Source organism: Erinaceus europaeus, chromosome 8 (genome assembly GCF_950295315.1).
Source record: "Erinaceus europaeus chromosome 8, mEriEur2.1, whole genome shotgun sequence".
NCBI classification, from domain to species: Eukaryota; Metazoa; Chordata; class Mammalia; order Eulipotyphla; family Erinaceidae; genus Erinaceus; species Erinaceus europaeus.
The window spans coordinates 120,038,347-120,051,544 of NC_080169.1; the positions used below are offsets into that span (position 1 = coordinate 120,038,347).

At 42.5% G+C, this 13,198-nt stretch overlaps 1 protein-coding gene across 1 annotated transcript in view; it reads left to right on the plus strand.

The window, feature by feature from the left end:
• CNTNAP2 (contactin associated protein 2) overlaps positions 1 to 13,198 on the plus strand; it is a 2,382,269-nt gene that overhangs the window by 1,524,598 nt on the left and 844,473 nt on the right. Inside the window, exon 11 of the mRNA XM_060195676.1 lies at positions 13,052 to 13,158. Within this exon, the coding sequence (XP_060051659.1) occupies positions 13,052 to 13,158 (107 nt within the window). The remainder of the gene's footprint in view (positions 1 to 13,051; positions 13,159 to 13,198) is intronic.

The window sequence follows — 13,198 nt, forward strand, 5'->3', positions numbered from 1 at the left end:
TGAAGAGCAGGACCAACAGCTTGAAAGCTGTCAGGAGCTGCTTGTTGCTGGCTTTGAAAGTGACTGGGATCCATGTGGATTCAGTCGGCTAGGAAGGATCGTCAATTTCCCCAATGAATGGGTTCTCATGGGATGCACCACGGGAAGGTCGATCCAGTGCATCTCTTTCCCTAGTAGGGTGGGTCTTTGGGGAAGTGGAGTTCCAGGAAACATTGGTGGGGTCTTCAGTCCAGGGAAGCCTGGCCGGCATCCTGATGACATCTGGAACCTGGTGACTGAAAAGAGAGTTAACATACGAAGCCAAACAAGTTGTTGAGCAATCATGGACCCAAAGCTTGGAATAGTGGAGAGGAAGTGTTAGGGGGATACTCACTGCAAACTCTAGTGTACTTCTGCTTTCAGGTATATATTTTGCAGTAGTTTATGGATATGTGTGAACATATGCTCTCTCTCACAGAAACTAGTGTATATCTAGGTTTTGGGACTTTGTTAGAAAGTGAACCACCTGAGATGGAGTTAGAGTATACTATGAAAGGAAAGGTCTCACCCAAGTAATGAAGCTGAAGGGTTGTCATTCCACACATGTAGTCTCTGGACACAGTCTGAAGTGAAGCATGTTGAGGTGGCAATCATTGTGTTGGTTAGGTTGTGATCGGCAGATGCAATATTATTTGATATGGATTGGGAGAGGCATACGGGAAAGTGGGCCCTATCCAAGGGTTCCAGGACTGGGGGAAGTAGAGGCTCTATAGTGGTGATGTGAGGTTCCTGCTGTCTTAGGGTTCAAAAAGACAATCGATAGTTAATGTTATCATCACATTATTTGGTAATTGGGTTAACTTTGAAAGGTCCTTTTGTTAGGGTTTGCTGTACAGTACCCAGTATCTTGTATATAGCTCTGCTATTGGTTGCTTCTGATCTACTTGGCCTAGGCTTTTGAGAGTATCTGCATATCAATTACACTGCATATACTGAGAAAAGATTCAGTTTGTGTTTTGAAAAACTTCGAGACATACAATTAATTTTCCCCCTCTCGTATTAATTAACTAGTGATTTATATGACTACATTTTACTAGGAGTGTACATAAACACCATTCCCACCAACAAAAGACTGTGACCCATCCCTTCCACCCACTCCCACCCCCCACTGGCCCAGGAAGCTGCATGTCTACCCCTCACCTCAAGGTTATTACTTTGGTGCCCTACTTATAATTTGATCGGGTCCTGCTTTTAGTTTCCCTTTCAGATCTTCTTCCTCAACTTCTGTTGATGAGTGGGATCATCCCATACTCATGTTTATCTTTCTGACTTAGCTCACTTAACATAATACCTTCTAGCTCCATCCAAGATGGGTCAGAGAAGGTGAGTTCATTGTTCTTGATAACTGCATAGTATTCCATTGTGTATATATACCACAGCTTTCTCAGCCACTCATCTGGTGTTGGGCACCTGGGTTGCTTCCAGGTTTTAGCTATTATGAATTGTGCTGCTATGAACATAGGAGTACACACCTCTTTTTGGTTGGGTGTTATGGAGGCCTTGGGGTATAACCCCAGGAGAGGAGTTACTGGATCATATGGAAGGTCCATGTCTAGCCTTCTAAGAGTTTTCCAGACTGCTCTCCACAGAGGCTGTACCAATTTACATTCCCACCAGCAATGTAAAAGGGTTCCTCTGTCCCCACAACCTCTACAGCATTTGTTGCTGCTGTCCTTTTTGATGTATGCCATTCTTACAGGAGTGAGGTGGTATCTTAGTGTTGTCTTAATTTGCATTTCTCTGACAATCAGTGACCTAGAGCAGTTTTTCGTGTTTGTTAGCCTTTTGGATCTCCTTTGTAGTGAATGTTTTGTTCATATCCTCTGCCCATTTTTGGATGGGGTCATTTGCTTTTTTGGTACTAAGTTTGCTGAGCTCTTTATATATTTTGGTGATTAGTTTCGTGTCTGATGTATGGCATGTGAAGATCTTCTCCCATTCTGTGAGGGGTCTCTTTGTTTGTTTAATAGTTTCTTTGGATGTGCAGAAACTTTTCAATTTGATGTAGTCCCATTGGTTTGTTTCTGCTTTAGTCTTCCTTGCAATTGGTTTTGATTCATCAAGGATGTCCTTGAGGTGTAGGTGGGAAACTGTTTTACCAATGTTTTCCTCTAAGTATTTGATTGTTTCTGGTCTGTCATCTAGGTCTTTGATCCATTTGGAGCTGATTTTTGTTTCTGATGAGATAAAGTGGTTCAATTTCATTCTTCAGCATGTTACAACCCAGTTTTCCCAGCACCATTTATTGAAGAGAGCCTCCTTCTTCCATTTAATCCTTTGGGCCCCCCTTATCAAAGATTAGATGTCCGTAGGTGTGGGGATTTATTTCTGGGCTTTCAATTCTGTTCCACTGGTCTGTGTGCCTACTTTTGTTCCAGTACCATGCTGTTTTGATGATTATGGCTTTATAATATAGTTTAAGGTCTGTGAGTGTGATGCCTCCATTTCTGTTTCTTTTCCTTAAGATGGTTTTGGCAATTCTAGGTGTTTTCATGTTCCAAAATAATAATTATTTTTAAAAATGTGTTCAGATCTCTCTGTTTTGTTTTGCTATTAGAGCACTGTTGGGCTCTAACATATGGTGGTGCTGGGGATTGAACTTGGGACCTTTGTTGCCTCTGTCATGAAAGTCTTTTTACATAACCATTAAGTTTTTTGACTCCCCACCCCAGATTCCTCCCTCTCCCTCTCTTTCTCCTACTGTTCTCTCCATATCTCTGTGGTATCTAATAAAAGAGAAAATAGTGTGGGGGTAGGTCCTTGTCACTAGGTCTTATCTGTCACCATTGTTCATTGTGACCTGCTGAGTTGTCATTGGGGGCTGGATGCACCAGACACCCTATCCGTAATATTTCTTTTTTTTAAAGTTTTTATTATCTTTATTTATTTATTTTTAGATAGAGACAGCCAGAAATCGAGAGGGAAGGGGGAGATAGGGAGGGAGAGAAACAAAGAGACACCTGCAGCCCTGCTTCACCACTTGCGAAGCTTTCCTACTGCAGGTGTGAACCAGGGGCTTGAACCTGGGTCCTTGCGCATTGCAGTGTGTGTGCTCACCCAGGTGTACCCCCACCCCCAGTTATATTTCTTATCTGCTCTCTCCTTCTTTTCCTTCCATTCCTGGCCCCTGCTTATCAAACTCACACACAAGTTAGTGAAAACATTTATTTTCTCATAGTTATACCGAATGAAAGATAACATGAGGAAAAAAAAAAAACAGAAAGTGGTTTCCTAGGGCAAAGTTAAAAACAAAGAAAAGTAAACTGGAATCTCTCCTGTTTTGTGTCAACTTTTCTTTGAAGAATTTCCAGTGTCTCTCACTACTTTTTCTAAGTGCTGGAGCTGTAACCGCTCACTTGCTTTGGGCACTTCGTTTGCTTTCTACGCAACCCAACTTTGCGTCTCCCCCTTCCCACACACAGTGGAGAACGTCCTGTGGTATTTGACACTCCATCTTTCTGTCTTGCTCTATTTAAAAAAAAAGTCTACCAGGAGCAATTATGTTTTGGTGAAGAAAAAAATTCTGAATCACAAATTTAATGAAAGCCTTCTAGTAAGGGCAAACCTAGGACAGTCTTACCATTTATTTATTTTGCTATTTGTGTACAAGGAGTCTGGAAAACCATGAATTTGCCATGGTTATTTTAGATCAAGATAGAAATTCTGTTGCTGAGAAAGAAAAGGATGACATATCTGGGGGGATGTTCTGTAGTAAGTAATGGTTTCCTGAAGAAAGATGAGTCTATGCTATTTGTCTTTGGAAGGTGGGTTAGTCTACCTTCCAGATGGAAGGGACATGAAGGAGGGAAGTTGCCTAAAAATCAAGTGATGATAATAGGAATGACAGAAGGCAGTAACTAAAGAAGAAAAGTGTGAAGGGATAAATAAAAGAAGGAAGAAAGTAGAGAGGGAGGGAATGATGGGGGTGCATTGATGAACTGATGCAGGGAGAAAGGAAGAGAATAATAAAAGGGAGATTAGGAGGTAAAGGAAAGAGAGAGGGAAAAAGCAAAAGAGCACATAGTATGAAGCATAAGAACCCACATAAGGATCACAGTCCAAGCCCCCAGTTCTCTACCTGCCTGGAGGGGCCACTTAAAAACTGGTGAAAGAGGCCTGCATGTGTCTATGTTTCCCTGTCTCTATCTTACCGCCTCTTAATTTCTCTCTATTTTGTTGAATAAAATGAGAAAAAATGGCCACCAGGAACAGTGGATAACCCCAGTTATAGCCCTGGAGAAGAGAAAAAGAAGGAAGAAATAATGAGGGAGCAAGGGAGAGAGAGAGAGAGGAAGGAAGGAAGGAAGGAAGGAAGGAAGGAAGGAAGGAAGGAAGGACAGAAGGGAAAGAAGGGATAGGGCTACTTTCTGATATAACCCTCTGACCTTAATGCCTCTAACTTGCTCTAACCAAACTCACCAGTCTGTTACTCCATTGGCACCTGTTACATTCACTCATTCTGAGAACAAGCTCCTTCTATGTAGGATTGCACCCCCACACCATCCAGGCAAATATGAACCTATATCGTCTCTCAAAGTTTAACCTCTCATAAAACATAGCACATTCACAGAGTAGCAGACTACTACTTGAATTCTCTAGGAATACTTTAATTATCAGGCAGGTAGATTAATTTTGTAATTACATTTTGATGAATAAATATAATGTCCAGAAGATGATAATCCCTTTATTTATTTATTTCTCAGAAGTTGTTCTCAGGTATATTAACAGAAGTAGGTGACTTATTGGTAAAAGAATAGGAAGAAGAAAAAGAAGAGGGAGGAGGAGGAGGAGAATGGGGAGGAGAAGAAGAAAGAAGAAGGAGGATGAGGAGAAAAAAGGAGAAGGAGAAGAAGAAGAAGAAGAGGAGGAGGAGGAGGAGGAGGAGGAGGGAGAACTTGCTCTTACCTTTTTATTTTGAGTGCATAGATATGAAGACAGGTGATTGAGTTAACAACCTTGCAGTTTTCAGTGTTCCCAATCAGCCTCTGAGACCATCAAAGATATTTTATTCATAAGATAGTAAGAAAGGTATTCTGAAAACCTAATGCAAAGTAAATAAAATAAGGTGGAGCAAATTCAGCTTGGTTGTAATAGAAAGGATACTGAAGACAGTTACACGGCAAAGCTGAAACAGATGCCTGTTGTAGTTAGTGTACACAGGCACACCTGCTGGAGTGATAAGGAACAAAGAGGTTCACCTGTTTGGATTGAAAACTGTAGGACATCATGCAGGAAGCCCAGTCAATATCTCCGCATTTAAATGTTGCCATAAATGCAACCTTGTTGAAGGAACATCCACAGAACATGCTTCTCTGGCTTTTCAACTCAAAAGTCAAATCTTGATGCAGTGAGCTGCTAAATTAGTTGCAAAATCACAAGAACTTTATAGAGAGTGAAGCATTCATTTCTACATGTCAAACTCATGTGAAATAAATCTTAAAGAATAAAGATGTATCCTTGTACTGCATCAGAAGTTGAGAAATAACGGAACAGGAAACACAAAGCAGAACTTGTACTGGGTGTGATGTGCGCCAAAGTAAAGAACTCTTCAGGGGGTGGGAGTGGTGGCAGGGGTTCAAGGGTTCAGGTCCTGATACATGGTAGAGGAGGAGGACTTAGGCTGGAGTGAAAGTGCTTTTGCAGAAAACTGAGAAAGTTTACATGTGTATCAACAGCTATATTTACTGATGACTGTAAACCATTTACCCCCTCCCAAATTAAAAAAAAAAAGGAAATAATAAAAAAAATCTTAGAGGTTGTTTGTGGAAAGCTGACTGCAACTCGGGAGTCCTGCCCCCCACAAAAGTTTGAAGGAAGAAAAGCAAATAAAGACAGTCAGGTCCAAGGAACCTTTGAACCAGCAAAGAATGGAACCCCAAACATATTTATTAGGGCCACAGATATACAGAAACTTTTGGCAAACTTTCCTGTGAATTCAGATCTTTCATCAAGTTATGTAATTGTTTGGATTGTGGACTGAGACATTCTCTCACTCGCTGATCTGGTCCGGGAGAAGATCAGAGACGTGATGATGACCTCTTCTGCACATACCTTCAGAGATCCTGTGAGCTTCAGCACACAGCACACTGAAAGCTGTTTCAGGATACAGAGGGCATGGAGGATTTGCCTCTGATAGCAGATTCACAGATGCTACTATGAGGGTTTGTGTCAGAAAAGATTTTCCACCATTTATCTCCTGACCTGCCCCCCTAGAGTTGGTGAGACGTTTACCTGGTAAGGCACCAGCATTGTTGTTTTTGCTGCATTTGGCTGAGGTTTCTTCCTGTCCTTTAACACCATTTCCCTAGGGGAAACTTCAGTGCTGTGGTGGTCTTCCTTTCTGTGTGTACCTGCCTGTCTGACTCTCTTTCTGAAGAAAATTGGCCCCACACAGTATAATCACTCATGTGCAAGACCTCAGAAACTAATATAATGTATATAATTATGTAAAATAAAATAAAACTTTCTTAAAATGTAACTACACAAAACACCTTCAAAGTGCTTTGAAGAGGACCTACGTATTTAGTTATGATGTTAGATAGACAATATTTTTTGGAAGTGAAATAAAATTCTTCTTTGTAGAAGGAAGGAAAGAAAGCAGGAGGAAGATAAGTTTGGGGTCCTTTTTTATTTATAAAAAGGAAACATTGACTAAACCATAGGATAAGAGGGGTACAACTGCACACAATTCCCACCACCAGAACTCTGTATCCCATCCTTTCCCCTGATAGCTTTCCTATTCTTTAACCCTCTGGGAGTATGGACCCAAGTTCATTGTGGGATGCAGAAGGTGGAAGGTCTGGCTTCTGTAATTGCTTCCCCGCTGAGCATTGACATTGACAGGTGGATCCATACTCCCAGCCTGTCTCTCTCTTTCCCTAGTGGGGCCAGGCTCTGGGGAAGCAGAGCTCCAGGTCACATTGGTGGGGTTGTCTGTCCAGGGAAATCTGGTTGTATTCATGGTAGCATCTGGAACCTCACCAGGTTCCTAAAAAGAGAGTTAATATATAAGGCAAAACAAATTGTTGACCAGTCATGGACCTAAAGGCTGGAATAGTACAGATGAAGAGTTGGGGGGGTCCTCCATTTTGTATATAGCTAGGAGACATATTTTAGTTATATTCCAAAGGGCCTATGGCTATACTAGTTAATTGTATGCCTTTGTCAGTGACTAAACTATAAAGCATAATCTCCCTCAATATAAAAACAAAAATATTCCTCAACTTATGTTTATTTACATTTTTGTTATTTATTTATTTATTTAGATTTCAGTACCACCACCAAATGGACTTGATACTTGCACAGCAAACCCACCATTTCCAGTGTCCTTCCCCCTTCTTGTTGTATAGAAACAGAGAAATATCGAGGGGAGGAGAAGGTAGACAAGAAGAGAGACTCTTGCAGCACTGCTTAACTTCTCAGGAAGATTCCCTTCTGTGCGTGGGCAGCAAGGTCTAAAAACCAGGTTCTGGTTCATGGCATTTTGCATGCTGTATAAAGTGTGTTCTTTTAAATGGAACACTTGTATAACGACGTTCTTAGCAGCACAATTTGTAATAGCCAAAATCTGGAAGCAACTTAGGTGTCCACTAACAGATGAGTGGCTGAGAAAGCTGTGGTCTAGATACAAAGTAAAATACTGTACTAAGATATTCAAATGATGAATGCAACTTCTATTATTATTATTATTGCCTCTAGGGTTATTTCAGGGACTTGGTGCTTGAACTATAAATCCACTGCTTCTGGTGGCCATTTTTTTTCAATATTTTTTTAGATCAGGAAGAGAGAAATTGAGAAGAGAAGGGAAGATAGAGAGGGAAAGGGGAAGATAGACACCTGTAGACCTGCTTCACCACTTGTGAGGAAACCCCTTGGAGGTAGAGAGCCGGGGGCTCAAACCTGAATCCTTGTGTGGGTCCTTGTGCACTTCACCAGGTGTGCTACTGCCCAGCCCCCATGAACTCATCTTTTTCACCTCGTCTTGGATGGAGCTTGAAGGAATCCTATGAAGTGAGATCAGCGAGAAAGAGAAAGTTGAATATGGGATGATCTCACTCACAGACAGAAGCTGAGAAATAACAACAGAAGGGGGATCAGTTAACGTACAAAGCCAAACAAATAGTTGAATAGTTCATGGACCTAAAGACTGGAATAGTGCAGATGAGGTGTTGGGGGGTATTCCCTGAATGCTCTTGTGTACTTCTGCTTTCAGGTATATATTTTCCCCTAGTTTATGGGCACGTGTGAACCTATGCTCTATCTCAGGAGACCTGGACTATCTCTTTTCAGCCACCAGGTTCCAGATGCCAGCAAGATGCTGACCAGACTTCCCTGGACAGACGACCCCACCAATATGGCCTGGAGCTCAGCTTCCCCAGAGCCCCACCCTACTAGGGAAAGAGAGAGGCAGACTGGAGTATAGATTGACCAGTCAACGCCCATGTTCAATGGGGAATCAATTACAGAAGCCAGACCTTCCACCCTCTGCAACCCACAAGGACCCTAGATCCATGCTCCCAGAGAGATAGAGAGTGGGAAGGCTATCAGGGGAGGGGACGGGATATGGAGATCGGGTTATGGGAATTGTGCGGAACTGTACCCCTCTTAGTCTATGGTTTTGTTAATGTTTCCTTTCTTAAATAAAAAAATTATAAAAGGGGATCAGAAAGCAGAACTAGGATATGGTTTGGCATATCACACCAAAGGAAAGGACTTTGGGGAGTGGGAGGGCTTTCAGGTTCTGGTTCCCTGATAGTGGAGATGTAGGCTGGGGAGGAGAGCGTCTATGGAGCCCAGCTCTTGCCTATTTCCTTTTGAAAAGATTTATTTCATTTATTACATACATATTCCCAGTATCCCTTTTTTTCATAAAGACAGAGAAATTTTAAGAGAGGGAGGCAGACAAAGAGAGAGAGATAACTGTGGCACTGCTTCACTACTCATGAAGCTTCCATTCTGCAGGTAGACAGTGGGGTCTAAAACCCAGGTTCTTGTTCATGGCATTGTTCTCAACCTAGGAGGTAGAGAGGGGAGTGAGAGAGAAATGATTCAGAGCACTGCTTTGAAGAGCATTGAAGTCTGAGGCATTTTCTAGCCTGTATCTCTCTCTGTCTCTTCTCTGCTCTTCTCTCTCTCTTCTCCCTCTCTCTCCCTTTATCTCTCTCTTGCCATTTCAGGGCTTCACAGCTATGGGCTGTTCTTTTCAGATAGAAGAAAAGAAACAGATGGAGAGAGAGAGAAAGAGAGGAGAAGGAGGAGAAAGAGAGATGGAGAGGGAGAGAGAGAGACTCTCTCTCATCATTTTAGGGCTTCACATCTATGGGCCATTTTTTCAGATAGACGAAAAGAGACAGAGGGAGAGAGAAAAAAAGAGGAGAAGGAGGAGGGGGGAGAGAGAGGGAGGGAGAACAAAGAAAAGATACCACAGGAGGGCAAGGCAGCTTTGCCTTAGTGCTATAAAGACTCCAAGAAGCCTATCCTATGCACATTGCAAAGCAGGCATCTCTGTCTACCATTGTTGAATTAATTTGCACCAGGAGACTATGAAACGAGCTGTTACAAGCAAACAAATCTAGTACCATTTGCCTTTTTTTTCCTATCTGTGAATCTAACCCCTCCATAAAAGAATTTCTCTGGGTAGCATAAACCATAACTGCCACCCACATGCCTCCCTAGAATGACTTCCTTTATACATAGAGTCTCTATCCCTTGGTTCATTTTATTTCCTTTTTTATACATGACCTTCTAAATCTGTCTTAAGTTCTGTTTATGTGTATTAAGGGGCTGGGAGATAGTTTTCTAAGCAGTGCAGATATTGTACCTGGGTTCAAGCTCCCCAGCACCTTGTGAGGACACCATGTGTGATACCAGGGGAAGCTTTATAAATTATGAAGCAGTGATGTGCTCTCTCTCCTTCTAGCAATATCTCTCCCCCTCTGTCTCTGTCTGCAACTCTAAGGAGAAATAAAACAAATTTCCCTGAAAGTGATGGCATAATACAGAAAAGAAACTCCAGTGAAAAAGTGAAAAAGATCAAAGAAAAGATGACTTTGACTCAAGTCTCATATGAGAATTGAGAGATAGTTCAACTGGCAGAGTGAAGACCTCAACATATGTGGATACCCAGGTTCAAGTTCCAGATCCTTGTGGAAACACCATAGACATTCTTAAATGATGGAGCAGAGCTTAGATGCCTCCTCGCTTTCTCTTTATAAAACAGAGAGTAGAAAATTGACTTTGGGGGCAATGGCACACACATATAAGCGCACAGAGTACTAAGCACAAGGACATATGCAATGATCCAGGTTCGAGCCCCCATCCTGGCTCCCCATTTGCAGTGAGGAAGCTTCACAAGGCCTGCAGGTGTCTAACTTTCTCCCTACCTCTCTATATCTCCCTCTCCCTTCTCAATTTCTCTCTGTTCTATCAAAAAAAAAAAAGAAAAAGGTCACAGAAGCAGTGGATTAATAGTGCCAGCAGAAGCAAACCTCAGTGATAACCCTGGAGATGAAAAAAAAAGAGTCAAGAAGTCAAAAGGGAAGGGGGTGATAGAGAGGGAGAGAGACAGAGAGACACTTGTAGCCATGCTTCACCATTTGAAAAGTTTTTCCCTGTAGGTGGGGACCAGAGGCTCGAACCTAAGCCTCCTCTCTCCACTCCTCTCTGCCCTTTCCAACAACAATGACAGCTATGACAACAATAACAACTACAACAAGCACAACAACAAGAGCAACAAAATGGGAAAAATAGCCTCCAGGAGCAGTGGATTTGTAGTGCAGGGCACCGGAGCTCCAGCAATAATCCTGGGGGCAAAATTAATTAATGAATTAATTAAAGTCCCTCCTAGTATGTTAAGTAGCCAAGCTAGAAAGTGTGCCTTGAAACCAGTCATCTAAATAGCCGTATCTACCACAATTATGAATATCCTCTATTTTCTGCCTATTCCTAATCCAGTTCATGACCATGATCCTTTTTTTGTTTGTTAGAAAGAGACAGAGAGGCAGAGTAAGAGAGAAAGAGACACAATACCAATAAAAGCTTCCTTCAAACTTGGGTGACACACACAGCAGGGCAATACATTCACAAACACAAAATAATTCAAGCAGGTTGTTTTGACAGCCTTCCATGACTTTACATAAGACATTGACCATCTGGGGGCCAGGTGGTGGCACACCTGGTTAAGTGCACACATGAAAGTGTGCAAGGACACGGGTTCAAGACCCTGGTCCCCACCTGCAGGGGGAAAGCTTCACAAGTGGTGAGGCAGGGCTGCAAGTGTCTCTTTTTCTCTTTCCCTCACTGTCTCCCCCTCCTCTCTCAATTTCTCTCTGTCCCTATCCAATAAATAAATAAAGTATAATAATAAAAAGACATTAACCATCTGGAAAGATGGATTGAATCACCAGCATTGGAGTAAATAGAAGTAGAACTATTTGCTTTTTTTTTTTTTTTTTTGCCTCCAGTGTTCTTGCTTAGGCTCAGTGTCTGCACTATGAATCCACTGCTCCTGGAGGTCGTTTTTTCCCTTTTGATGTCCTTGTTGTGTATTATTGTTGTTGTTGTTCTTGGTGTCAGCATTGTTGGATAGGACAGAGAGAAATGGAGAGAGGAAGGGAAGACAGAAACGGGGAGAGTGTCAGCTGTGACGCGGAGGAGAGAGAGAGAGAGGAGATCCGGAGCAGAGAGGGAACACAATTCTTTATTCACGCAGGCACCTCAGAGTTGGGTGAGAGCACAGTGGTTCGGGCCACGTGGAGCTAGCCAAAATGGCTGCCACACAGCAACCTTCCCTGTGACTGATCACTGAAGTGAAAAGCGGGCAAGAGAGAAGGCAAGAGAATGGCAAGAGAGAGAGAGATGGAGGAAGGGCTTTATAAGGCAAAAACCAGGAGTGACAAGCCTGGACAGGATTGGTTGGGAAGGGGACTTTGAGAAAATTGTATTAACTCTCGCAGGAACTGGCACTAGCCTGAGGGGACATCTGCACAGCAGGAGAGGAAGACAGACATATGCAGACCTGCTTCACTGCCTGTGAAGCTACCACCCTGCAGATGGAGAGCTGAGGCTTGAACTGGAATCCTAACTGGAAGGCCAGTCCTTGCACTTTGCACCAGGTGCACATAACCCACTGTGCTATCGCCAGGCCCCCACTATCTGCTTTTTCCACACACCATGCTTCCTTCCTCTTTTTTTAAATACATGTTTTATTTATTTATTTATTATTGAATAGAGACAACAAGAAATTGAGAAGGGAGGAGATAGAGAGAAAAGGAGACAGAGAGACACCTGCAGACCTGCTTCACTGCTTGTGAAGCTTTCCCTTTGTAGGTGGGGACCAGGGGCTTGAACCTGGGTCCTTACACATAGTAGTGTGTTGTACCTAACCCTGTGTGCCACCACTTGGCCTGCCCTTACTGTCTCTTTTAAACAGGTGACCCGCAGTAGCTGTAGGAACATAAAGGGAGGGGATGGAGGTCTTAGGAATCTTTTTTTGGTGAGACTGGAGTATTTTCAATGCTTTTCCCTTGATATCCTTTCTAAAACCCGCATTTCCCTTTCCCTTTTTTTCGGCTTTACACTGACATTCATAAAAGAACAGGAAAGAGAACAAGAGGACATATCTTCCATCCCTCACCAGGATGAAATTTAGCAAGGGTCTCTGTTTTTGTCCAAAAGCAATAATAACATGAACCCAGTGATGTGCAAATGAATTTCTCAACTGTTTGCTAATTTCAACTGTTTACTCAAAAAAAAAAAAAAAAGAAAGAAAGACAGAAAAGAAAGAAATGGAAACCAAGGGGGCATGTGATATATCATCTTTTGTGTGCCTGGCACCTTTCATCATGAATCGTATTTATCTGTTTAAACTAACAAAGATTAATTGCCTTGGGAAGGCAACCTGGCATTGAAATGATAGCTTGCCCAGGCAGCTTGGAATTTGGCCACTCATAAATCCCATTCGTGTGTTGGTTCATTTCCTGTTTGTCTCTTTCTCTCTCTCTCTCTCTGACAGATGTGTGCCCAATCACTGCGAGCATGGTGGGAAATGCTCACAGACCTGGGACAGCTTCAAGTGCACGTGTGATGAGACCGGATACACGGGAGCCACCTGCCACAACTGTGAGTGTTCATCTCACCTGGAGTGAGAAATTGTTAAGAG